This window comes from Podarcis filfolensis, assembly GCF_964270895.1.
Source record: "Podarcis filfolensis genome assembly, chromosome: Z".
In the NCBI taxonomy this organism is placed as follows: domain Eukaryota; kingdom Metazoa; phylum Chordata; class Lepidosauria; order Squamata; family Lacertidae; genus Podarcis; species Podarcis filfolensis.
In genome coordinates, this window is record NC_139617.1 from 49,863,305 (window position 1) to 49,885,804 (window position 22,500).

Here is a 22,500-nt window from a genome sequence, read left to right on the forward strand (position 1 = left end):
TTCCTTTCCTTCCTTCTTTTCCCCTTCCTTCCTTCCTTCCTTCCTCCCTCCCTTCCTTTCCTTCATTCCTCCCCTTCTCCTTCCTTCCTTTCCTTCATTCCTCCCTTTCTCCTTTCTTCCTCCCTCCCTCCCTCCCTCCCTCCTTCCCTCCCTCCCTTCCTTCTTTCCTCCCTCCCTCCCTCCCTTCCTTCCTTTCCTTCCTTCCTGCCTTATTATTCTTAACAGAAATTTAATTTAATAATTGAATTATTGTTATTACTACTAATAGTAGTAGTAGTAGTGCTAACTAGTACTAGTAGTACTAGTACTAATAGTGGTATAGTACTATTATTATAATATTGTTAGAGCACTCTTATATATCATTATTATATTATCATTATTTATTATTATTATTAGTAGTAGTAGTAGTAGTAGTATATATTATTATAATAAAACAGAAATTTAATTTAATCATTGAATTACTACTACTAATAGTAGTACTAAATAGTACTAGTACTAATATTAGTACTAATAGTAGTACTAGCACTAGCGCTAACACTAGTACTATTATATTATTACAATATTGTTCTAACACTCTTATATTATATATTATTATATTATTATCTTGTTTTGTTTTATTATTATTATTATTATTATTATTATTATTATTATTATTATTACTATTAAACAGAAATTTAATTTAATGATTGAATTACTACTACTAATAGTACTAATTAGTACTAGTGCTAATATTAGTACTAATAGTAGTAATGCTACCAGTAGTATAGTACTATTATAATATTGTTATAGCACTCTTATATTATATATTATTATATTATTATATTGCTATATTATTATTATTATTATTATTATTATTATTATTATTAAACCTAAATTTAATTTAATCATAGTACTAACTAATATTAGTACTAGTACTAGTATAGTACTATTGTATTGTTATAATCTTGTTATAGCACTATTATATTATATTATACTATATTATATTATATTATATTATATTATATTATATTATATTATATTATATTATATTATTGTTATATTACTATATTATTATCATTATTAAACCAAAATTTAATTTAATCATAGTACTAACTAGTGCTAGTACTAGTATAGTAGTATTGTATTGTTATAATCTTGTTATTGCACTCTTATATTATATTATATATTATTATTATATTATTGTTATTATATTATTATTATTATTATTAAACCAAAATTTAATTTAATCATAGTACTAATTAATATTAGTATTAGTACTAGTACTAGTACTAGTACTAGTACTAGTATAGTACTATTGTATTGTTATAATCTTGTTATAGCACTATTATATTATATTATATTATATTATATTATATTATATTATATATTATTATTATATTACTATATTATTATTATTAAACCGAAATTTAATTTAATCATAGTGCTAACTAATATTAGTATTAGTACTAGTACTAGTATAGTACTATTGTATTGTTATAATCTTGTTATAGCACTCTTATATTATATTATATATTATTATTATATTGTTATATTATTATTATTATTATTATTATTATTATTATTATTATTATTAAACTGAAATTTAATTTAATCGTTGAATTACTACTACTACTACTAGTAACTAGTACTAGTACTAATATTATTACTAGTATAGTACTATTATATTGTTATAATATTGTTATAGCACTCTTCTATTCTATTCTATATTATTATTATTATTATTATTATTAAACCGAAATTTAATTTAATCATAGGACTAACTAATATTAGTACTAGTACTAGTACTAGTATAGTACTATTGCATTGTTATAATATTGTTATAGGACTATTATATTATATTATATTATATTATATTATATTATATTATTATTGTTATATTATTATTATTATTATTATTATTATTATTATTATTATTATTATTTATTATTAAACCGAAATTTAATTTAATCATAGTACTAACTAATATTAGTTAGTACTATGATTAAATTAAATTTCGGTTTAATAACAACAACAACAACAACAACAAAACAAACAACAACAAAACAACAACAACAACAAACAATAATAATAATAATAATAATAATAATAATAATAATATAGAATAGAATAGTACTATTCCTACTATTCCTTGTTATAGCACTTACATTATATTATATTATATTATATTATATTATATTATATTATATTATATTATATTACATTACATTAATTATATTATATTATATTATATTATATTATATTATATTATATTATATGATTGTTATATTACATTATTATTATTCTAATAATAATAATAATAATCTTGTTATAGCACTATTATGTTATATTATATTATATTATATTATATTATATTATATTATTATATTACATTATTATTATTATTATTATTATTACTTAATCTAATTTTATTTTACCCCTCCTCGCTCCAGAACAACCACCACGAGGAGAACATCACCGCCAAGATGGCCGGCCTGCGGGCCAAAGTGGCCGACCTGGAGAGGGCGGCGTCCCAGCGCAAGGCCAAGCTGGACGAAAACTCCGCCTTCCTCCAGTTCAACTGGAAGGCCGACGTGGTGGAGTCCTGGATCGGTAGGGGGCGGGTCCCGACCCCCGGGTTGCGGGTTAGGGGGCAGGGGTAGGGATGGGTTAGGGGTAGGGGTGGGTTAGGGGTCTATGCTTGGGTTGGGGTTAGGGGTCATGGATAGGGTTGGGGTTAGGGGTCAGGGATCAGTGCTAGGGTTGGGTTAGGAGTAGGGTTAGGGGTCAGGGCTAGGGTTGGGATAGGGGTCAATGCTAGGGTAGGGTTAGGAATAGGGTCAGGTTAGGGGTCAGTGCTAGGGTTGGGTTAGGGGTCAATTCTAGGGTTGGGTTAGGGGTCAGTGGTTGGGTTAGGGGTCAATGCTAGGGTTGGGTTAGGGTTAGGAATAGGGTCAGGGTTAGGGGTCAGTGCTAGGGTTGGGTTAGGGGTCAATTCTAGGGTTGGGTTAGGGGTCAATTCTAGGGTTGGGTTAGGGGTCAGTGGTTGGGTTAGGGGTCAATGCTAGGGTTGGGTTAGGGGTCAGTGGTTGGGTTAGGGGTCAATGCTAGGGTTGGGTTAGGGGTCGTGGTTGGGTTAGGGGTCAATGCTAGGGTTGGGTTAGGGTTAGGAATAGAGTCAGGGTTAGGGGTCAGGGCTAGGGTTGGGTTAGGGGTAGGAATATGGTTAGGGTTAGGGGTCAGGGCTAGGGTTGGGATAGGGGTCAATGCTAGGGTAGGGTTAGGAATAGGGTCAGGTTAGGGGTCAGTGCTAGGGTTGGGTTAGGGGTCAATTCTAGGGTTGGGTTAGGGGTCAGTGGTTGGGTTAGGGGTCAATGCTAGGGTTGGGTTAGGGTTAGGAATAGGGTCAGGGTTAGGGGTCAGTGCTAGGGTTGGGTTAGGGGTCAATTCTAGGGTTGGGTTAGGGGTCAATTCTAGGGTTGGGTTAGGGGTCAGTGGTTGGGTTAGGGGTCAATGCTAGGGTTGGGTTAGGGGTCAGTGGTTGGGTTAGGGGTCAATGCTAGGGTTGGGTTAGGGGTCGTGGTTGGGTTAGGGGTCAATGCTAGGGTTGGGTTAGGGTTAGGAATAGAGTCAGGGTTAGGGGTCAGGGCTAGGGTTGGGTTAGGGGTAGGAATATGGTTAGGGTTAGGGGTCAGGGCTAGGGTTGGGATAGGGGTCAATGCTAGGGTAGGGTTAGGAATAGGGTCAGGTTAGGGGTCAGTGCTAGGGTTGGGTTAGGGGTCAATTCTAGGGTTGGGTTAGGGGTCAGTGGTTGGGTTAGGGGTCAATGCTAGGGTTGGGTTAGGGTTAGGAATAGGGTCAGGGTTAGGGGTCAGTGCTAGGGTTGGGTTAGGGGTCAATTCTAGGGTTGGGTTAGGGGTCAGTGGTTGGGTTAGGGGTCAATGCTAGGGTTGGGTTAGGGGTCAGTGGTTGGGTAGGGGTCAATGCTAGGGTTGGGTTAGGGGTCAATTCTAGGGTTGGGTTAGGGGTCAGTGGTTGGGTTAGGGGTCAATGCTAGGGTTGGGTTAGGGGTCAGTGGTTGGGTAGGGGTCAATGCTAGGGTTGGGTTAGGGGTCAATTCTAGGGTTGGGTTAGGGGTCAGTGGTTGGGTTAGGGGTCAATGCTAGGGTTGGGTTAGGGTTAGGAATAGGGTCAGGGTTAGGGGTCAGTGCTAGGGTTGGGTTAGGGGTCAATGCTAGGGTTGGGTTAGGGGTCAGTGGTTGGGTAGGGGTCAATGCTAGGGTTGGGTTAGGGGTAGGAATAGAGTCAGGGTTAGGGGTCAGGGCTAGGGTTGGGTTAGGGGTAGGAATATGGTTAGGGTTAGGGGTCAGGGCTAGGGTTGGGTTAGGGGTAGGAATATGGTTAGGGTTAGGGGTCAGGGCTAGGGTTGGGTTAGGGGTCAATGCTAGGGGTGGGTAAGGGTTAGTGGTCAGTGCTAGGGTAGGATTAGGAATAGGGTCAGGTTAGGGGTCAGTGCTAGGGTTGGGTTAGGGGTCAATTCTAGGGTTGGGTTTGGGGTCAGTGGTTGGGTTAGGGGTCAATGCTAGGTGTGGGTCAGGGTTAGGGGTCAGGGTTAGGGGTCAGTGCTAGGGTTGGGTTAGGGGTCAGGGGTTGGGTTAGGGATAGGGTCAGGGTCAGGGTCAGGGGTCTATGCTTGGGTTGGGGTTAGGGGGTCATGGATAGGGTTGGGGTTAGGGGTCAGGGGTCAGTGCTAGGGTTGGGTTAGGGGTAGGAATATGGTTAGGGGTCAGTGCTAGGGTTGGGTTAGGGGTCAGGGGTTGGGTTAGGAATAGGGTCAGGGTTAGGGGTCTATGCTTGGGTTGGGTTAGGGGTAGGAATATGGTTAGGGTTAGGGGTCAGGGCTAGGGTTGGGTTAGGGGTCAATGCTAGGGGTGGGTCAGGGTTAGGGGTCAGTGCTAGGGTAGGGTTAGGAATAGGGTCAGATTAGGGGTCAATGCTAGGCTTGGGTTAGGGTTAGGAATAGGGTCAGGGTTAGGGGTCAGTGCTAGGGTTGGGTTAGGGGTCAGTGGTTGGGTTAGGGGTCAGTGCTAGGCTTGGGTCAGGGTTAGGGGTCAGTGCTAGGGGTGGGTTAAGGTTAGGGGTCAGTGCTAGGCTTGGGTCAGGGTTAGGGGTCAGTGCTAGGGGTGGGTTAAGGTTAGGGGTCAATGCTCAGGTTGGGGTTAGGGGTCAGTGCTAGGGTTGGGTCAGGGTCAGCGTTGGGGGTCAATGCTAGGGTTGGGGTTAGGGTCAGGGTTAGGGGTCAGTGCTAGGGTTGGCTTAGGGGTCAATACTATTTGTGGGTCAGGGATCAATGCTAGGTGTGGGTTAAGGTTAGGGGTCAAGGTTAGGGGTCAGTGCTACGGTTCGGTCAGGGATCAATGCTAGGTGTGGGTCAGGCTTAGGGGTCAAGGTTAGGGGTCAATGCTAGGCTTGGCTTAGGGGTCAATGCTAGGTGTGGGTCAGGCTTAGGGGTCAAGGTTAGGGGTCAGTGCTACGGTTCGGTTAGGGGTCAATGCTAGGTGTGGGTCAGGCTTAGGGGTCAAGGTTAGGGGTCAATGCTAGGCTTGGCTTAGGGGTCAATGCTAGGTGTGGGTCAGGCTTAGGGGTCAAGGTTAGGGGTCAGTGCTAGGGTTGGGTTAGGGGTCAATGCTAGGTGTGGGTCAGGCTTAGGGGGTCAAGGTTAGGGGTCAATGCTAGGTGTGGGTCAGTCTTAGGGGTCAAGGTTAGGAGTCAGTGCTAGGGTTGGGTTAGGGGTCAATGCTAGGTGTGGGTCAGGCTTAGGGGGTCAAGGTTAGGGGTCAATGCTAGGTGTGGGTCAGTCTTAGGGGTCAAGGTTAGGGGTCAATGCTAGGCTTGGCTTAGGGGTCAGTGCTAGGGTTGGTTTGGGCTTAAGAATAGGGTCTGCCCCACAGAAGCCCCAAACCTGAAGTAACCCTGCCCCACTTTTCTGCCCCACATATTCTAGGGGAGAAAGAGAACAGCCTCAAGACGGACGATTACGGCCGGGATTTGTCTTCTGTCCAGACTCTGCTGACCAAACAGGTGACCCCTAAGTGGGGGGCAGAGCTTCTTGCCCCATGGAATTTGAACCCGCTCCCCTGACCCCTCAATCCCAGGGGGTGGAGCTTCTAGCCCCACAGGATTCCAACCCCTGATCCCTATCTGGGTGGGCGGAGCTTCTTGCCCCATGGGATTCGAACCCGCGCCCCACAGAATTTGAACCTCTGCCCCACATTCTGCCCCCCAACCAGGAAACCAGGAAGGGATCTGACCTCTCAATCCGGGTGGGCAGAGCTTCCTGCCCCACAGAATTCAAACCCCTGACCCCTCAATCCGGGTGGGCAGAGCTTCTTGCCCCACAGAATTCAAACCCCTGATCCCTCAATCTGGGGGGGCAGAGCTTCCTGCCCCACAGAATTCAAACCCCTGACCCCTCCATCCGGGTGGGCGGAGCTTCCTGCCCCACAGAATTCCAACCCCTGACCCCTCAATCCGGGTGGGCGGAGCTTCCTGCCCCACAGAATTCAAACCCCTGACCCCTCAATCCGGGTGGGCGGAGCTTCCTGCCCCATGGCATTCGAACCCGCTCCCCTGACCCCAATCCAGGTGGGTGGAGCTTCTTACCCCATGGAATTCAAACCCACTCCCTGGCCCCCATCTGGGTAGGTGGAGCTTCCTGCCCCACAACCCTCCACCCCCTGATCCCTCAATCCCGCTGGGCGGAGCTTCCTGCCCCACAGAATTCCAACCCACTCCCCTTACCCCTCCCCTGATGGGCGGAGCTTCTTGCCCCACAGAATTCAATCCCGCTGTTCGGAGCCTCCCGCCCCACACAATCCGAACCTTTGCCCCACTTTCCCCACCCCTCAACCTGGAGGGGGCGGAGCTTCTTGCCCCACAGAATTCAATCCCGCTGGGCGGAGCCTGCCGCCCCACACGATCCAAACCCTTGCCCCACTTTCTGCCCCCCAACCGGGAAACCCAGACCCTGACTCTCCTCCCTCAATCTGTGTGGGCGGAGCCGGACCCCTTGATCCAGGTGGGCGGAGCCTCCTGCCCCACACAATTCAAACCTGCGCCCCACAGAATTCTCCCCACATAACCTGAACCCTTGCCCCACTTTCTGCCCCCCAAGCAGGAAACCCTGACCCTGACTCTCCTCCCTCAATCCGTGTGGGCGGAGCCGGACCCCTTGATCCAGGGGGCGGAGCCTCCTGCCCCACACAATTCAAACCTGCACCCCACAGAATTCTCCCCACATAACCTGAACCCTTGAAACCCTGACTCTCCTCCCTCAATCCGTGTGGGCGGAGCCGGACCCCTTGACCCGGCTGGGCGGAGCCTCCCGCCCCACACAATTCAAACCGAATTCTCCCCACATAACCTGAAGCCCTGCCCCACTTTTTCTGCCCCCCAACCAGGAAACCCTGACCCTGACTCTCCTCCCTCAATCCGGGTGGGCAGAGCTTCCTGCCCCACAGAATTCAAACCCACTCTCCTCTTCCTCATCCGGGTGGGCGGAGCTTCCTGCCCCATGGCATTTCAACCCGCTCCCCTGACCCCCATCTGAGTGGGTGGAGCTTTCTGCCCCACAACCCTCCACCCCCTGATCCCTCAATCCCGCTGGGCGGAGCTTCTTGCCCCACAGAATTCAATCCCGCTGGGCGGAGCCTGCCGCCCCACACGATCCAAACCCTTGCCCCACTTTCTGCCCCCCAACCGGGAAACCCTGACTCTCCTCCCTCAATCTGTGTGGGCGGAGCCGGACCCCTTGATCCGGGTGGGCGGAGCCTCCCGCCCCACACCATTCAAACCTCTCCCCACATAACCCCCTGCCCCACTTTTTCTGCCCCCCAACCAGGAGACCTTTGACGCCGGCCTGCAGGCCTTCCAGCAGGAAGGGATCTCCAACATCGCCGCCCTGAAGGACCAGCTATTGGCCGCCCGCCACGTCCAATCGAAAGCCATCGAGGCCAGACACGCCTCCCTGACGAAGCGCTGGAACCAATTGCTGGCCGGCTCGGCCGCCCGGAAGAAGAAGCTTCTGGAAGCCCAGGAGCACTTCCGGAAGGTGGGCGGGGCTTCTGTGGGGAGAAAAAGGGGGCAGGACCCTTGGAAAAAAGGGGGTCGGACCCATAGGAAATAGAAGAAGCGCCTAGAAGCCCAGGAACACTTCCGGAAGGTGGGCGGGGCTTCCGTGGGGCAGGGAAAGGGGGCGGGTTGTGGGCGGGGCTTCCGTGGGGAGAAAAAGGGGGCAGGTCGGGACCCATAGAAGAAGCTTCTGGAAGCCCAGGAACACTTCCGGAAGGTGGGCGGGGCTTCCGTGGGGCAGAGAAAGGGGGCGGGTTGTGGGCGGGGCTTCAGTGGGGAGGAAAGGGGGGAAAGTTGGGACCCATAGAAGAAACTTCTGGAAGCCCAGGAACACTTCCGGAAGGTGGGCGGGGCTTCCGTGGGGCAGAGAGAGGGGGCAGGTTGTGGGTGGGGCTTCAGTGGGGAGGAAAGGGGGGAAGTTGGGACCCATAGAAGAAGCTTCTGGAAGCTCAGGAACACTTCCGGAAGGTGGGCGGGGCTTCCGTGGGGCAGGGAAAGGGGGCAGGTTGTGGGCGGGGCTTCAGCGGGGAGGAAAGGGGCGGGTTGTGGGCGGGGCTTCCGTGGGGAGAACAAGGGGGTGGGTTCGGGGCAGCCTGGGCAGTGGGGAGAAAAGGGGGGAAAGTTGGGGCCCATAGAAGAAACTTCTGGAAGGCCAGGAACACTTCCGGAAGGTGGGTGGGGCTTCTGTGGGGCAGAGAAAGGGGGCGGGTTGTGGGTGGGGCTTCCGTGGGGCAGGGAAAGGGGGCGGGTTGTGGGCGGGGCTTCCCTGTCGAGGAAAGGGGGCGGGTTGTGGGCGGGGCTTCCGTGGGGAGGAAAGGGGGGAAGTTGGGACCCATAGAAGAAACTTCTGGAAGCCCAGGAACACTTCCGGAAGGTGGGCGGGGCTTCCGTGGGGCAGAGAGAGGGGGCAGGTTGTGGGCGGGGCTTCCGTGGGGAGAAAAAGGGGGCAGGTCGGGACCCATAGAAGAAGCTTCTGGAAGCTCAGGAACACTTCCGGAAGGTGGGCGGGGCTTCCGTGGGGCAGAGAGAGGGGGCGGGTTGTGGGCGGGGCTTCAGTGGGGAGAAAAGGGGGGAAAGTTGGGACCCATAGAAGAAACTTCTGGAAGCCCAGGAACACTTCCGGAAGGTGGACGGGGCTTCCGTGGGGCAGAGAGAGGGGGCAGGTTGTGGGTGGGGCTTCAGTGGGGAGGAAAGGGGGGAAAGTTGGGACCCATAGAAGAAACTTCTGGAAGCCCAGGAACACTTCTGGAAGGTGGGTGGGGCTTCCGTGGGGCAGAGAGAGGGGGCAGGTTGTGGGCGGGGCTTCCGTGGGGAGGAAAGGGGCGGGTTGTGGGCGGGGCTTCCGTGGGGAGAACAAGGGGGTGGGTTCGGGGCAGCCTGGGCAGTGGGGAGAAAAGGGGGGAAAGTTGGGGCCCATAGAAGAAACTTCTGGAAGCCCAGGAACACTTCCGGAAGGTGGGTGGGGCTTCTGTGGGGCAGAGAAAGGGGGCAGGTTGTGGGCGGGGCTTCAGTGGGGAGAACAAGGGGGTAGGTCCGGGTTCGGGGCAGCCTGGGCAGTGGGGAGAAAAAGGGGGCAAGGAAATGGGTTGGGGGGGAAGGGGTGGGGCAGAGAGGAGGCAGGTTGGGACCCGTAGGAAACAGAAGAAGCTTCCGGAAGGTGGGCGGGGCTTCAGTGGGGAGAAAAAGGGGGCAGGACCCATAGAGGGCAGAGAAAGGGGTGGGGCTATATTATATTTATATTATATATAATACAATATAAATATATTATTATTATTATTATTATTATTATTATTATTATTATTATAATTATACTATCATTATATTATTATTATTATTATATTATTATTATTTCATTGTTATTATTTCATTATTATATTATTATTATTATTATCATTATTACTATTAATCATTTATTAACATTATTATTCTCATTATTCTTCTAGAATTTCATTATTATTATTTCATTATATTATTATTATATTATTATTATTATATTATTACTTATTATTTATTATTATTTTTATTATTATATTATTATTTCATTATTATTATTTCATTATATTATTATTATATTATTATTATTATATTATTTATTTATTTTTTTTACTATTTCATTATTATTATTTCATTATATTATTATTATTATTATTGCTATTAATCCTTTATTAACATTATTATTCTCATTATTCTCCTTATTTCCCCTGCCCAGGTGGAAGATCTCTTCCTCACCTTCGCCAAGAAGGCCTCCGCCTTCAACAGCTGGTTCGAGAACGCCGAGGAGGATCTAACGGATCCCGTGCGCTGCAACTCGCTGGAGGAGATCCGGGCCCTGAGGGAGGCGCACGACGCCTTCCGCGCCTCCCTCAGCTCCGCCCAGGCCGACTTCAACCAATTGGCCGAGCTGGAGAGGCAGATCCGGAGCTTCCGGGTGGCTTCGAACCCTTACACTTGGTTCACCATGGAGGCGCTGGAGGAGACCTGGCGGAACCTGCAGAAGATCATCAAGGTAGTGGATCCCACATTCCGGGCTGTTCTAGAAAGTTCCGGAAGGTTCTGGAAGGTTCTAGGTTCCCCTCTGGGTGGCTGGTGGAACCTCCAGAAGATCATCAAGGTAGTGGATCCCGCATTCCGGGCTGTTCTAGAAAGTTCTGGGAAGTTCTAGGTTCTCTCCCAGGTGGCCTTGAACCCGTACGCCAGGAGACCTGGCAGAACCTGCAGAAGATCATCAAGGTAGTGGATCCCACATTCCGGGCTGTTTTAGAAAGTTTCTGGAAGGTTCTGGAAGGCTCTGGAAGGTTATAGGTTCCCTTCTGGGTGGCTGGCGGAGCCTCCAAAAGATCAAGGTAGTGGATCCCACATTCCAGGCGGTTCTGGGAGGTTCTGGGAGGTTCTGGAAGGTTCTAGGTTCCCTTCTGGGTGGCTGGCGGAACCTCCAGAAGATCATCAAGGTAGTGGATCCCACATTCTGGGTTGTTCTAGAAAGTTCCTGGAAGGTTCTAGGTTCTTTCCCATGTGGCCTTGAACCCGTACGCCAGGAGACCTGGTGGAATCTCCAGAAGATCATCAAGGTAGTGGATCCCACATTCTGGGCTGTTCTAGAAAGTTCCGGGAAGGTTCTGGAAGGTTCTGGAAGGTTCTAGGTTCCCTTCTGGGTGGCTGGCGAAACCTCCAGAAGATCATCAAAGTAGTGGATCCCACATTCTGGGCTGTTCTAGAAAGGTTCTCCAGAAGATCATCAAGGTAGTGGATCCCACATTCTGGGTTGTTCTAGAAAGTTTCTGGAAGGTTCTGGAAGGTTCTGGAAGGTTATAGGTTCCCTTCTGGGTGGCTGGCAGAACCTCCAGAAGATCATCAAGGTAGTGGATCCCACATTCTAGGCTGTTCTAGAAGGTTCTGGGAGGTTCTAGGTTCCCTTCTGGGTGGCTGGCGGAGCCTCCAAAAGATCAAGGTAGTGGATCCCACATTCTGGGCTGTTCTAGAAAGTTCTGGGAAGGTTCTGGAAGGTTCTAGGTTCCCTTCTGGGTGGCTGGCGGAACCTGCAGAAGATCATCAAGATAGTGGATCCCTCATTCCGGGCTGTTCTAGAAAGTTCTGGGAGGTTCTAGGTTCTTTCCCAGGTGGCCTTGAACCCGTACGCCAGGAGACCTGGCGGAACCTGCAGAAGATCATCAAGGTAGTGGATCCCACATTCCGGGCTGTTCTAGGAAGTTTCAGGAAGGTTCTGGGAGGTTCTAGGTTCCCTTCTGGGTGGCAGAACCTCCAAAAGATCATCAAGGTAGTGGATCCCACATTCCGGGCTGTTCTAGGAAGTTTCGGGAAGGTTCTGGGAGGTTCTAGGTTCCCTTCTGGGTGGCAGAACCTCCAAAAGATCATCAATGTAGTGGATCCCACATTCTGGGCTGTTCCTGGAAGGTTCTGGAAGGTTCTAGGTTCCCTTCTGGGTGGCTGGCAGAACCTCCAGAAGATCATCAAGGTAGTGGATCCCACATTCTGGGCTGTTCTAGAAAGATTTGGGAAGGTTCTAGGTTCCCTTCTGGGTGGCTGTTGGAACCTCCAGAAGATCATCAAGGTAGTGGATCCCACATTCCGGGCTGTTCTAGGAAGTTTCGGGAAGGTTCTGGGAGGTTCTAGGTTCCCTTCTGGGTGGCAGAACCTCCAAAAGATCATCAATGTAGTGGATCCCACATTCTGGGCTGTTCTAGAAAGTTCTGGGAGGTTCTAGGTTCTCTCCCAGGTGGCCTTGAACCCGTACGCCAGGAGACCTGGCAGAACCTGCAGAAGATCATCAAGGTAGTGGATCCCACATTCCGGGCTGTTTTAGAAAGTTTCTGGAAGGTTCTGGAAGGCTCTGGAAGGTTATAGGTTCCCTTCTGGGTGGCTGGCGGAGCCTCCAAAAGATCAAGGTAGTGGATCCCACATTCCAGGCTGTTCTGGGAGGTTCTGGGAGGTTCTGGAAGGTTCTAGGTTCCCTTCTGGGTGGCTGGCGGAACCTCCAGAAGATCATCAAGGTAGTGGATCCCACATTCTGGGTTGTTCTAGAAAGTTCCTGGAAGGTTCTAGGTTCTTTCCCATGTGGCCTTGAACCCGTACGCCAGGAGACCTGGTGGAATCTCCAGAAGATCATCAAGGTAGTGGATCCCACATTCTGGGCTGTTCTAGAAAGTTCCGGGAAGGTTCTGGAAGGTTCTAGGTTCCCTTCTGGGTGGCTGGCGAAACCTCCAGAAGATCATCAAAGTAGTGGATCCCACATTCTGGGCTGTTCTAGAAAGGTTCTCCAGAAGATCATCAAGGTAGTGGATCCCACATTCTGGGTTGTTCTAGAAAGTTTCTGGAAGGTTCTGGAAGGTTATAGGTTCCCTTCTGGGTGGCTGGCAGAACCTCCAGAAGATCATCAAGGTAGTGGATCCCACATTCTAGGCTGTTCTAGAAGGTTCTGGGAGGTTCTAGGTTCCCTTCTGGGTGGCTGGCGGAGCCTCCAAAAGATCAAGGTAGTGGATCCCACATTCTGGGCTGTTCTAGAAAGGTCCTGGGAAGTTCTGGGAGGTTCTAGGTTCCCTTCTGGGTGGCTGGCGGAATCTGCAGAAGATCATCAAGATAGTGGGTCCCTCATTCCGGGCTGTTCTAGAAAGTTCTGGGAGGTTCTAGGTTCTTTCCCAGGTGGCCTTGAACCCGTACGCCAGGAGACCTGGCGGAACCTGCAGAAGATCATCAAGGTAGTGGATCCCACATTCCGGGCTGTTCTAGGAAGTTTCAGGAAGGTTCTGGGAGGTTCTAGGTTCCCTTCTGGGTGGCAGAACCTCCAAAAGATCATCAATGTAGTGGATCCCACATTCTGGGCTGTTCTAGAAAGGTCCTGGGAGGTTCTGGGAGGTTCTAGGTTCCCTTCTGGGTGGCTGGCGGAACCTGCAGAAGATCATCAAGGTAGTAGATCCCACATTCTGGGCTGTTCTAGAAAGTTCCAGGGAGGTTCTGAAAGGTTCTAGGTTCCCTTCTGGGTGGCTGGCAGAACCTCCAGAAGATCATCAAGGTAGTGGATCCCCAGATCCCCTTCCCTGTCGAAAGTTCTAGGCTGCTCCAGAAGCTCTCGAGGAGACCTGGCGGAACCTCCAGAAGATCATCAAGGTAGCGGATCTCCCCAGGGATCCCCCAATCCCCTTCCCTGCCCCAAGTTAGAGACTGTTCTAGACAGTTATGGGAAGTTCCGGAAGGTTCTGGACTCTGCAAATTCGCAGAGCCGAGTTCGGGACGGGATTCCGGATTGTTCCGGCAGCAACGGAACACCCCGAAATCCCTAGGCTGTTCCGGAAAGTTCTAGACCTGGCGCAGCCTCCAGAAAATCAAGGTGGTAATAATTTTAAAAATTATTATTATTATTATTATTATTATTAGTAGTAGTAGTAGTAGTAGTATCAGTATCAGTATTAGTATTAGTAGTATTGGTAGTATTGGTAGTATTAGTAGTATTAGTCTTCTTCTTCTTCTTCTTCTTCTTCTTCTTATTATTATTATTATTATTAATATTATTATTATTGGCTAATTGCGATTTCCCTTCGTTTGCGCCTCCCAGGAGCGAGAGCTGGAACTGCAGAAGGAGCAGCGGCGCCAGGAGGAGAACGACAAGCTGCGCCAGGAGTTTGCCCAGCATGCCAACGCCTTCCACCAGTGGATCCAGGAAACCAGGTGTGTAGAGTAGTAGTAGTAGTAGTAGTAGTAGTAGTAGTAATGGTAACAGTAATAGTAAAAATAGTAGTAATAATAGTAATAATAGTAATAGAAATGGTGGTAATGGTGGTAGCAGTGGATCCAGGAAACCAGGTGTGTAGAGTAGTAGTAGTAGTAGTAATGGTAATAGTAGTAATAGTAACAATAGTAGTAATAATAGTAGTAATATTAATAATAGAAATAGAAACTGGTAATGGTGGTAGCAGTGGATCCAGGAAACCAGGTGCGTAGAGGAGTAGGAGTAGTAGGAGTAATGGTGATAGTAATAGTAAAAATAGTAGTAATAATAGTAATAATAGTAATAGAAATGGTGGTAATGGTGGTAGCAGTGGATCCAGGAAACCAGGTGTGTAGAGGAGTAGGAGTAGTAGGAGTAATGGTAATAGTAATAGTAAAAATAGTAGTAATAATAGTAATAATAGTAATAGAAATTGTGGTAATGGAGGTCGCAGTGGATCCAGGAAACCAGGTGCGTAGAGTAGTAGTAGTAGTAGTAGTGATAATAGTAATAGTAGCAGCAGTAATAATAGTAATAGTAACAACAACAACAACAACAACAAAACAACAATAGTAACAATAGTAAGAATAGTAAGAATAGTAGTGGTAGTGGTGGTAGCAGTGGATCCAGGGAACCAGGTGTGTAGAGTAGTAGTAGTAGTAGCAGTAGTAGTAGTAATGGTAACAGTAATAGTAAAAATAGTAGTAATAATAGTAATAATAGTAATAGAAACAGTGGTAATGGTGGTAGCAGTGGATCCAGGAAACCAGGTGCGTAGAGTAATAGTAGTAGTAATGGTGATAATAGTAATAGTAGCAGTAGCAGTAGCAGTAGCAGTAATAATAATAATAGTAGTAGTAGTAGTAGTAGTAACAATAGTAGTGGTAGTGGTGGTAGCAGTGGATCCAGGGAACCAGGTGTGTCGAGTAGTAGTAGTAGTAGTAGTAATGGTAATAATAGTAATAGTAACAGTAGTAAATAATAATAATAATAATAATAATAATAATAATAATAGTAACAATAGTAGTGGTAATGGTGGTAGCAGTGGATCCAGGAAACCAGGTGCGTAGAGGAGGAGTAGTAGTGGTGGTGGTGGTGATAATAGTAATAGTAGCAGTAGTAGTAGTAGTAATAATAATAACAACAACAACAATAGTAGTGGTAATGGTGGTAGCAGTGGATCCAGGAAACCAGGTGCTGTCAATTTCTCCCTCCGGGATATTATTATTATTATTATTATTATTATTATTATTATTACTACTACTACTACTATTACTATTACTATTACTATCGCTACAGCTATTGCTACTGTTCTTACTACCAGCGATTATTACTCCTACTACTCCCTTGGCTAACGTCCCTTTTCTTTCTCCCTTCCTCTCCCCTTCTCAACGTTACTCCCGCTTCCTGTTACTCGAACCCTTCGCCAGGACCTACCTACTCGACGGGTAAGTACCAAATACTCCTCCTTTAATACCAGCCGCTTTTCTGTCTTGTGCTCCGTCCCGCCGTGGCTTTGCTCCTGACGTCGGTGTCTTGTGCCTGAGTATTGCCCCACTAGCAGAGTTATTGCCCCAGCTGCATAGTAATTGCCCCACCTGCCCAGGTATTGCCCTATTTCCATAGGTATTGACCCTTCTGCATAGGTACTTACCTAGGTATTGCCCCATATACCCAGGTACTTACCCAGGTATCACCCCATTTGCATAGGTACTTACCTAGGTATTGCCCCATTTCCATAGGTATTGCCCCATCTGCATAGGTACTTACCTAGGTATTGCCCTACTTACCTAGGTATAGCCCCATTTCCATAGGTACTTACCTAGGTATTGCCCCATTTCCATATGTATTGCCCCATTTCCATAGCTACTTACCTAGGTATTGCCCCATATACCTAGGTACTTACCTAGGTATTGCCCCATCTGCATAGGTACTTACCTAGGTATTGTCCCATATACCCAGGTACTTACCTAGGTATTACCCCATATACATAGGTACTTACATAAGTATTGCCCCATATACCTAGGTACTTACCTAGGTATCACCACATCTGCATAGGTACTTACCTAGGTATTGCCCCATATACCTAGGTACTTACCTAGGTATCGCCCCATCTGCATAGGTACTTACCTAGGTATTGCCCCATATGCCCAGGTACTTACATAGGTATTACCCCATATACCTAGGTACTTGCATAAGTATTGCCCCATATACCCAGGTACTTACCTAGGTATTGCCCCATTTCCATATGTATTGTCCCATTTCCATAGCTACTTACCTAGGTATTGCCCCATTTGCATAGGTACTTACCTAGGTATTGCCCTACTTACCTAGGTATTGCCCCATTTCCATAGGTATTGCCCCATCTGCATAGGTACTTACCTAGGCATTGCCCCATATACCCAGGTACTTACCCAGGTATCGCCCCATCTGCATAGGTACTTACCTAGGTATTGCCCCATATGCCCAGGTACTTACATAGGTATTACCCCATATACCTAGGTACTTGCATAAGTATTGCCCCATATACCCAGGTACTTACCTAGGTATTGCCCCATTTCCATATGTATTGTCCCATTTCCATAGCTACTTACCTAGGTATTGCCCCATTTGCATAGGTACTTACCTAGGTATTGCCCTACTTACCTAGGTATTGCCCCATTTCCATAGGTATTGCCCCATCTGCATAGGTACTTACCTAGGTATTGCACCATATACCCAGGTACTTACCTAGATATTGCCCCATTTCCATAGGTATTGCCCCTTCTGCATATGCACTTACCTAGGTATTGCCCCATATACCCAGGTACTTACATAAGTATTGCCCCATATACCCAGGTACTTACCTAGGTATTGCCCCATTTCCATAGGTATTGCCCCTTTTGCATAGGTACGTACCTAGGTATTGCCCCATATACCCAGGTACTTACCCAGGTATTGCCCTACTTACCTAGGTATCACCCCATTTCCATAGGTACTTACCTAGGTATTGCCCCATTTCCATAGGTATTGCCCCATCTGCATAGGTACTTACCTAGGTATTGCACCATATACCCAGGTACTTACCTAGATATTGCCCCATTTCCATAGGTATTGCCCCTTCTGCATATGCACTTACCTAGGTATTGCCCCATATACCCAGGTACTTACATAAGTATTGCCCCATATACCCAGGTACTTACCTAGGTATTGCCCCATTTCCATAGGTATTGCCCCTTCTGCATAGGTACTTACCTAGGTATTGCCCCATATACCCAGGTACTTACCTAGGTATTGCCCCATTTCCATATGTATTGCCCCATTTCCATAGCTACTTACCTAGGTATTGCCCTACTTACCTAGGTATTGCCCCATTTCCATAGGTATTGCCCCTTCTGCATAGGTACTTACCTAGGTATCACCCCATATACCTAGGTACTTACATAAGTATTGCCCCATATACCTAGGTACTTACCTATGTATCGCCCCATTTGCATAGGTACTTACCTAGGTATTGCCCTACTTACCTAGGTATCGCCCCATTGGCATAGGTATTTACATAGGTATTGCCCCATTTGCATAGATATTGCCCCAGCTGCATAGTAATTGCCCCACCTGCCCAGGTATTGCCCCATTGGCATAGGTATTTACATAGGTATTGCCCCACCTGCCCAGGTATTGCCCCATCTGCATAGTAATTGCCCCACCTGCCCAGGTATTGCCCCATTGGCATAGCTATTTACCTAGCTATTGCCCCGCCTATGGAGGTATTGCCCCATTGACCTAGGTATTGCCCCATCTGCATAGTTATTGCCCCACCTGCCTAGGTATTGCCCCATTGGCATAGGTACTTACCTAGGTATTGCCCTACTTACCTAGGTATTGCCCCATTTGCATAGGTACTTACCTAGGTATTGCCCTACTTACCTAGGTATTGCCCCACTTCCATAGGTATTGCCCCATCTGCATAGGTACTTACCTAGGTATCGCCCCATTTCCATAGGTACTTACCTAGGTATTGCCCTACTTACCTAGGTATTGCCCCATTTCCATAGGTATTGCCCCATCTGCATAAGTACTTACCTAGGTATTGCCCCATATACCCAGGTACTTACCTAGGTATTGCCCCATTTCCATAGGTATTGCCCCATCTGCATAAGTACTTACCTAGGTATTGCCCCATCTGCATATGTACTTACCTAGGTATTGCCCCATATACCCAACTACTTACCTAGGTATTGCCCTACTTACCTAGTTATCACCCCATTTCCATAGGTATTGCCCCTTCTGCATAGGTACTTACCTAGTTATTGCCCCATATACCCAGGTACTTACCCAGGTATTGCCCCATATACCCAGGTACTTACCTAGGTATTGCCCCATATACCCAGGTACTTACCTAGGTATTGCCCCATATACCTAGGTACTTACCTAGGTATTGCCCCATATACCTAGGTACTTACCTAGGTATTGCCCCATTTGCGTAGGTACTTACCTAGATGTTGCCCTACTTACCTAGGTATTGCCCCATTTCCATAGGTATCGCCCCATTTGCATAGGTACTTACCTAGGTATTGCCGTACTTACCTAGGTATTGCCCCATTTCTATAGGTATTGCCCCCTCTGCATAGGTACTTACCTAAGTATTGCCCCATATACCCAGGTACTTGCCTAGGTATTGCCCCATTTCCATAGGTATTGCCCCATATACCTAGGTACTTACCTAGGTATCACCCCATTTCCATAGGTATTGCCCTACTTACCTAGGTATTGCCCCATTTCCATAGGTATTGCCCCTTCTGCATAGGCACTTACCTAGGTATTGCCCCATATACCCAGGTACTTACCTAGGTATTGCCCCATATACCCAGGTACTTACCTAGGTTTTGCTCATATACCTAGGTACTTACATAAGTATTGCCCCATATACCCAGGTACTTACCTAGCTATTGCCCCATTTCCACAGGTATTGACATCACTATGACCCCGCCTCCATTGCTCCGCCCCCTCCGCTTAGCTCCGCCCCTCGTCTTGTCTGCCCCCCAAAAAACCCCCGTTTCACCCCGAATTTCACCCCACATTTCTTTCCTCCGCCTAGCATTGCTTACCGGCGAGTAATTCGCGTCTTTCAGTACCAAGTCGGGGAAGATCTTTCCGGAAGGTTTTATTCCTCTTTCTTTTCCACTTTCTCACTCCGCTTTTCCTTTCTTTTCGGTTTTCCCGCTTTTCCTCCCCCCAAAAACGGCACGTCCCTAATTTCCCCACGGCTGGTTTGGTTACTCCGGACTAACGCTCACGCGGCTTGCGGGGGTTCTAGGTCGAGCCGCCCCGTTTGGCGGCGGTTCTAGATCAAGCGGTTCTAGAGCAATCAATCTAGATCAAGTTCCAGATTGAACCGTTAGTTTTGCGAAGGTTCCTGATCAAGCCGCCAGATCTGGAACGGTTCTAGATCGATTGGTCCTCGCAAAGGTTCCGAACCGAACCAGTCGCAATAGTTCTAGATCAAATCGTTCATTTTGCAATGGCTCTAGATTGAACCATTTGTTTTGTGAGGGTTCCAGATCAAACCACTAGGTTTGTGCAGGTTCTAGATCAAGTCCCTCAGTTTTGCAAAGGTTCCAAACTGGGCCTTTCGTTTTGTGATAGTTCTAGATTAATCCATTTGTTTTGCGAAGGTTCCTGATCAAGCCATCAGATCTGGAACGGTTCTAGATCGATTGGTCTTTGCAAAGGTCCCAAACCGAACCAGTCGCAATGGTTCTAGATTAAACCATTCATTTTGCGAAGGTTCCAGATCAAACTGTTCATTTTGCGATGGTTCTAGATCAAACCATTAGTTTTGCGAAGGTTCCTGAACGAGCTGTTCCATTTGGCAACGGGTCTAGATCAAGCCACCAGATCCAGAAAGGCTCTAGATCGATTGGTCTTTGCAAGGGTTCCAAACCGAGCCAGTTGCAATAGTTCTAGATTAAACCATTCGTTTTGCGAAGGTTCCAGATCAAACTGTTAGCTTTGCGCATGTTCTAGATCAAGCCACTCAGTTCTGCGGCGGCTCTAGATCAAGCCGCCAGATCTGGAACGGTTCTAGATCGATTGGTCCTCGCAAAGGTCCCAGACCGAACCAGTCGCAATGGTTCTAGATTGAACCATTTGTTTTGCGAAGGTTCCTGATCAAGCCGGTCGTTTTGCGGAGGTTCTAGATCAAGCCGCCAGATCTGGAACGGTTCTAGATCGATTGTCCTTGCAAAGGTTCCGAGCCGAACCAGTCGCGATGGTTCTAGATTAAACCATTCGTTTTGCGAAGGTTCCCGATCAAACCGTTCGCTTCGCGACGGTTCTAGATCAAGCCGCCAGATCTGGAACGGTTCTAGATTGATCGGCCTTTGCAAAGGTTCCGAACCGAACAAGTCGCAATAGTTCTAGATCAAATCGTTCATTTTGCGATGGTTCTAGATTAAACCATTTGTTTTGTGAGGGTTCCAGATCAAACTATTAGCTTTGCGCAGGTTCTAGATCAAGCCACTCAGTTCTGCGGCGGTTCCAAACAGCCGCTCATTTTGCGACGGTTCTAGATTAATCCATTCGGTTTCCAAAGGTTCCAGATCAAACCACTCAGTTCTGCGGCGGTTCTAGATCAAGCCGCCAGATCTGGAACGGTTCTAGATCGATTGGTCTTTGCGAAGGTCCCGAACCGAACCAGTCGTGATGGTTCTAGGTTAAACCATTCGTTTTGCGAAGGTTCCTGATCAAACTGTTCGTTTGACGGCGGTTCTAGATCAAGCAGCCAGATCTGGAAAGGTTCTAGATCGATTGGACTTTGCAAAGGCCCGAACCAAACCAGTCCCAATGGTTCTAGATTGAACCATTTGTTTTGTGGGGGTTCCAGATCAGACCGTTCATTTTACAATGGTTCTAGATTAAACCATTCGTTTTGCGGAGGTTCCAGATCAATCTGTTCATTTTGCGATAGTTCTAGATTAGACCATTCGTTTTGCGAAGGTTCCAGATCAAACCGTTCATTTTGCGATAGTTCTAGATTAAACCATTCGTTTCGTGAAGGTTCCAGATCAAACTGTCCATTTTGCAATAGTTCTAGATTAAACCATTTGTTTTGCGAAGGTTCCAGATCAAACCGTTAGCTTTCCGCAGGTTCTAGATCAAGCCACCCAGCTCTGCAGTGGTTCCAAACTGGGCCTTTCGTTTTGTGGTAGTTCTAGATTAAACCATTAGTTTTGCAAGGGTTTCTGATCGAACCGTTCGTTTGGCAACGGTTCTAGATCAAGCCGCCAGATCTGGAACGGTTCTAGATCAATTGGTCTTTGCGAAGGTTCCAAACCGAGCCGCTCGCTTTGCGATAGTTCTAGATTAAACCGTTAGTTTTGCGAAGGTTCCTGATTGAACCGCTCGTTTGGCGGCGGTTCTAGATCAAGCCGCCAGATCTGGAACGGTTCTAGATCGAATGGTCTTTGCAAAGGTTCCGAGCCGAACCAGTCACGATGGTTTTAGATTGAACCATTCATTTTGTGAGGGTTCCAGATCAAACCGTTCATCTTGTAATAGTTCTAGATTAAGCCATTTGTTTTGCGAAGGTTCCAGATCAAACCGTTCATTTTCCAATTGTTCTAGATTAAGCCATTTGTTTTGCGAAGGTTCCAGATCGAACCGTTAGCTTTGCACAGGTTCTAGACCAAGCCACTCAGTTCTGCGGCGGTTCCAAACTGAGCCGTTCGTTTTGCAGTAGTTCTAGATTAATCCATTCGTTTTGTGAGGGTTCCTGATCGAACCGCTCGTTTGGCGGTGGTTCTAGATCGAGCCGCCAGATCTGGAAAGGTTCTAGATTGACTGGTCTTTGTGAAGGTTCCAAACCAAACCAGTCGCAATGGTTCTAGGTCGAACCATTCATTTTGCGGAGGTTCCAGATCAAACCGTTCATTTTGTGATGGTTCTAGAGTAAACCGTTTGTTTTGCGAAGGTCCCAGATTGAACTGTTCGCTTTGCGGCGGTTCTAGATTAAGCCGCCAGATTTGCGAAGGTTCTAGATCGATTTGGATTTGCAAAGGTTCCAAACCGAACCAGTCGCAATAGTTCTAGATTAAAACTGGTTTTGCGAAGGTTCCAGATCGAACCGTTAGCTTTGCACAGGTTCCGAACCCGAGCCGCTCGCTTTGCAATGGTTCTCGAACCCGGCACCTCAC

At 47.1% G+C, this 22,500-nt stretch overlaps 1 protein-coding gene and 2 long non-coding RNA genes across 3 annotated transcripts in view; 2 read left to right on the forward strand and 1 right to left on the reverse strand.

The window, feature by feature from the left end:
- LOC310754655 (spectrin alpha chain, non-erythrocytic 1) overlaps positions 1 to 22,500 on the forward strand; it is a 76,163-nt gene that overhangs the window by 34,802 nt on the left and 18,861 nt on the right. The window contains exons 15-20 of the mRNA XM_083596720.1: positions 2,430 to 2,589; positions 5,981 to 6,057; positions 7,877 to 8,086; positions 10,316 to 10,612; positions 14,174 to 14,286; positions 15,757 to 15,774. Coding sequence (XP_083452846.1) covers positions 2,430 to 2,589; positions 5,981 to 6,057; positions 7,877 to 8,086; positions 10,316 to 10,612; positions 14,174 to 14,286; positions 15,757 to 15,774 — 875 coding nt within the window. The remainder of the gene's footprint in view (positions 1 to 2,429; positions 2,590 to 5,980; positions 6,058 to 7,876; positions 8,087 to 10,315; positions 10,613 to 14,173; positions 14,287 to 15,756; positions 15,775 to 22,500) is intronic.
- Positions 6,213 to 7,125, reverse strand: LOC310754657. The gene is made up of 3 exons (XR_014543944.1): positions 7,089 to 7,125; positions 6,778 to 6,858; positions 6,213 to 6,237 (listed from the first exon to the last, which is right to left on the reverse strand). It is a non-coding gene; the product is annotated as an uncharacterized lncRNA (long non-coding RNA).
- Positions 17,848 to 18,626, forward strand: LOC310754656. The gene is made up of 3 exons (XR_014543943.1): positions 17,848 to 18,184; positions 18,257 to 18,276; positions 18,613 to 18,626. It is a non-coding gene; the product is annotated as an uncharacterized lncRNA (long non-coding RNA).